The sequence below is a fragment of the Bos indicus x Bos taurus genome, chromosome 1 (genome assembly GCF_003369695.1).
Source record: "Bos indicus x Bos taurus breed Angus x Brahman F1 hybrid chromosome 1, Bos_hybrid_MaternalHap_v2.0, whole genome shotgun sequence".
In the NCBI taxonomy this organism is placed as follows: domain Eukaryota; kingdom Metazoa; phylum Chordata; class Mammalia; order Artiodactyla; family Bovidae; genus Bos; species Bos indicus x Bos taurus.
Genome location: NC_040076.1, coordinates 885,417 through 889,355, shown reverse-complemented (window position 1 = coordinate 889,355; position 3,939 = coordinate 885,417). Strand labels below are relative to the sequence as shown.

The following is a 3,939-nucleotide window of genomic DNA, read 5'->3' as shown; positions in this document are numbered from 1 at the left end:
ATGACTTAGCAACTAAAACAACAACCAAACAACACAAAAAAGACACTATTGGAGAGAACTGGGGGAGGGGAGAATGGCTGAGAGCAGGACCAGGGATATTTTCTCAGAAGCAGCAGCTAAGCTGGGCCCCAGAGGTCGAGGGGGTAGCAGAGGGAAGAGAAGGGGAAAAGTATTCCAGGCTGAGGGAATAGAATGTGCAAATGTCCTGATGCAGAAGAATGTTTACTGACATGGAGGAAGGCAGGCCAGGCCAGTAAGACCAGTTGCCATAAGGGAAGAATAATTGGGGATGTGGTTAGGGGCTGGCCTGGCCAGGCCAGGAAGGAGGATTTTACTTGGAGAACAACAGGAAGGTATTGCGTGTTTTCAAAACAAGGGAACGATATGCTCCCATTTCCCTCTTAAAAAGAGCCCATTGACTGGGCAGAGATAGGCAGATGTGACCCCGGGGAGGTGGTTTTAGGGAGGGTTGTATTGTACTGCACTGTGTCTGCCAGGTGAGAGACGCTGGTGGCCAGGCAGTGGGAACAAGGATGGAGTTGCGAAATATGAGTAATCTCTCACGTTCCTTTGTATCACTTACTGAAAGTGCTTCGTTCAAATACAGAAGGACATACTCATACCTTAGGGATACCTGGAATAAATCACAGCCTACACATAGGAAACGGAGAGCATCACAATGTCTGTCCACGGCCCTTGCAGACTTCTGCCCCATAATTCCCTAAGAACACAGAACATACATCATCATTGCTCCCTTCAGCTGATGTCTGTGGAATATCTATTATGAATAAGGCATTGTGCTAGCTATTGTGAGGTGACCCGTCTATTTAGAAACAAAGTAATGGATGAAGGGTAATCGATGAAAATTTTGAAGGTAAGAAAAATATAAGGAAGAAAAAATCTGAGTATACCAGCCATGTTAACACTTTAAGCTTATTTATTTCCAGGCTTTTTTCATTTTCTTCTACATATATTATTTATTTATGTATGCAAATTGGGATCATAATACATATAGTTTTATATGCTCTGTAACTATTATGTGCTTATGTTACTTTTATTATAAGATACTGTGCATGAAAAACTGTTGCATAAAACATGCAAAATTTAAAGAATAATAAAATATGCACTTAATCACCAGCCAGGTAAAGAAGAAATAATATTACTCCCCCCACCTAACCTTGTCTGGCCCTCCCTCCATTCCTTAAGGCAGCCAAATAGAGAAAGAATTCATTTTCTTAAACTTGTTCACCTATTTTATTTAAATTGCAGCAGGACGGAAATATGCCAACTCTATCCAATCTGACACAGACACTGGAATATGTCTTCAAAAAGATTTTTATCACTTACATGGAAAACTGGCGCAGGAACACAACGGTTGAGCAAGAGGCCCTGCAAGCCAAGGTTGATGCTGAGAACTTCTACTATGTCATCTTGTACCTTATGGTGATGATCGGAATGTTCTCTTTCATCATTGTAGCCATCCTGGTGAGCACGGTGAAATCCAAGAGACGAGAGCACTCCAATGACCCATACCACCAGTACATCGTGGAGGACTGGCAAGGGAAGTACAGAAGTCAAATTGTGAACCTAGAAGAACCAAGGGCCACCATCCATGAGAACACAGGTGCAGCGGCGCTCACGATGTCTCCTTAATCAGAGGTGGAGGCATGGAGTCAACATCTGATATGCAAATAGGAAGAGATGCTGGTTCCATGGAGTCAATCCAAGTTGTCATGCTTTGAAGACACTAAGTTCCTCACTCTGTGTTGAGAATTTTCATTGAGATCCCGTAGCTGATCAGCTAAGAGGACATTTCAATCTCATGCTTCACGTTTGCTCTGTGGAGCAATAATTTATGTTGAAGACCTCTTTTCCTTTCTGTGCAATGTCAGTGTCATTTTAATCAATGTCAGTAGTGAAAATAAAACCAAATTTGAAGTAATGTGCCTGGGCAGTGGCAGTGGGGATAGAAAGGAGAAATTAACAAAGCATTGAATAGTCTCCCTTGTGAAACATTATTCTGTATGTTTGACTGACTCAGTTTATAAGTAACCAAGGTGTATTATTCTGAAATGGAGGTTCAAAAATCTATCACTTGCTCACTAGATTGAAGTAGGAGCATTTATTTATTAATTCATGAATATAGAGTCTGAAGTGACAAATGAACAGAACCACAGGTTTCCTTTATGTGTATTGTTTCCTTGGCATTGAGCTTATTTGGAAGTCGGAAGACAGAACCAACATTTCATAAGGGCAGAGTCCACACCAAATAGATAGAATCTTTAGGAACTACCTGGTATAACAGAAACATATTTTTAATTAACATTTTAAATTTTACAGAAGACTAACTTAGAAGTTCTTGTTATTATAGAAAATAATAATAATATGTGAAAATGCTGCCTAATAAACCACTCATTCTTTTCACTCAATTTATTTTCTTGGTTTACAATTACTTATTTGTGTTTCAAGAAATTTATTTTCATGAATGTATGGAAAGTGGCTGAATTGCTGAGGTCTATTGAAGAACTAGATGGTAACTGCTTAATATTTTGACCCTGGGGGTCATGATATTATAGAATGTCAGGGCCAAAGGGCACCTTGAAGATCACAGAATCCTTGTCAGACCATTTCACTTATGGATAGGCAACCCCAGTTCACAGATTAGGTGACTTCATTCCTTAATTCAATCAAGTACCATTTATTATCTGTCTACTTGGGTCAATGGCTTCCCTTGTGGCTCAGCTGGCAAAGAATCTGCCTGCCATGCGGGAGAACAGAGTTCAGTCCCTGGATTGGGAAGATCCCCTGGAGAAGGGAAAGGCTGCCCACTCCAGTATTCTTGCCTGGAGAATTCCATGGGTTGTATAGTACATGCGGTCACAAAGAGTTGGACATGACTGAGCGACTTTCACTTTCACTTTCTGGGTCAATGGCCTAGACCAGGAGTATACAGATGAACGTGATTCTCTGAGCTGGAGGAACTCACTCAGCAGAGAGGGAGGCAGGCACAGAGAAGGAGTCAGAACATCCTGATGATATAAAGTGACAGGGTTATAACGGAGACCAACACAAAGTGGGAGGAGCCAGAACAGAGGGCCTGCCCACCTCGGGTTAAGGTCCAGAGAGCCGCTGAGAGGGGAAAGTCAACAGCAAGACAGATATATGGGGGTGTAACCTCATGAAGCTTCATGCCCCCTTGCTTATACTCTGTTCCTTCCCCAGCTCCCCGTCTACTCAGCCGAGACAGGGCATTGTGAACAAAGCCTCAAGTCTCAGAGCACTGAGACAAAATTGAAAAGAGGAGTCCTTCTTCAGCATCTTATATGGATTACAAGATTTGTCTCTTTAGAGTGAAAGACATTAGGTCTGTTTCCTAATAACAAGCATGTGACTGTGCTAACAGAAGCATTCAATGCACTGTTGAGGAAAGCCACCCATATTCCAAGAGCATATATGGCAAGGGTAGTTTCTCTCCTTAGATGAGAAACCCAGAAATGCTGAACCACAAATTTTTTTTAAATTTATTTATTTATTTTGGTTGCATTCAGTCTTAGTTGTGGCATGCAAGCTTAGTTGCCCTGTGGCATGTGGGATCATAGTTCCCCGAACAGGTATCAAATCAGTGTCCCCTCATTGGAAGGTAGATTCTTTTTCTTTTTTAATTTTATTATGAAAAATTGTGTTAAACATTTACAAAAGAAGAGAGTAGTTTGGAAGGCATATTCTTAACCACTGGACTACCAGGAAGTCTCCAGAACATTTTAATCAACGTGCCCAGAGCAGCAGATGGATAGCATCACTGATTGAATGGACATGAGTTTGCGCAAACTCTAGGAAACAGTGCAGGACAGAGAAGACTGGTGTGCTGCAGTCCATGGCGTCACAGAGAGCTGGACATGACTGAGTGACTGAACAACAACCAGAGCAGCAACTCGGGCA

At 41.8% G+C, this 3,939-nt stretch overlaps 1 protein-coding gene across 1 annotated transcript; it reads left to right on the top strand.

Annotated features, from left to right (window-relative positions):
- Window positions 1-1,117: 1,117 nt before the first annotated feature.
- Window positions 1,118-2,429, top strand: KCNE2 (potassium voltage-gated channel subfamily E regulatory subunit 2). The gene has a single exon (XM_027547020.1). The coding sequence runs from the start codon at window positions 1,282-1,284 to the stop codon at window positions 1,651-1,653; it is 372 nt and encodes a 123-aa protein (XP_027402821.1). The 5' UTR covers window positions 1,118-1,281; the 3' UTR covers window positions 1,654-2,429.
- Window positions 2,430-3,939: the final 1,510 nt, after the last annotated feature.

Bases quoted from the DNA above. Each gene is read 5' to 3' on its own strand.
- KCNE2 (XM_027547020.1), top strand. From the start codon at position 1,282: ATGCCAACTCTATCCAATCTGACACAGACACTGGAATATGTCTTCAAA.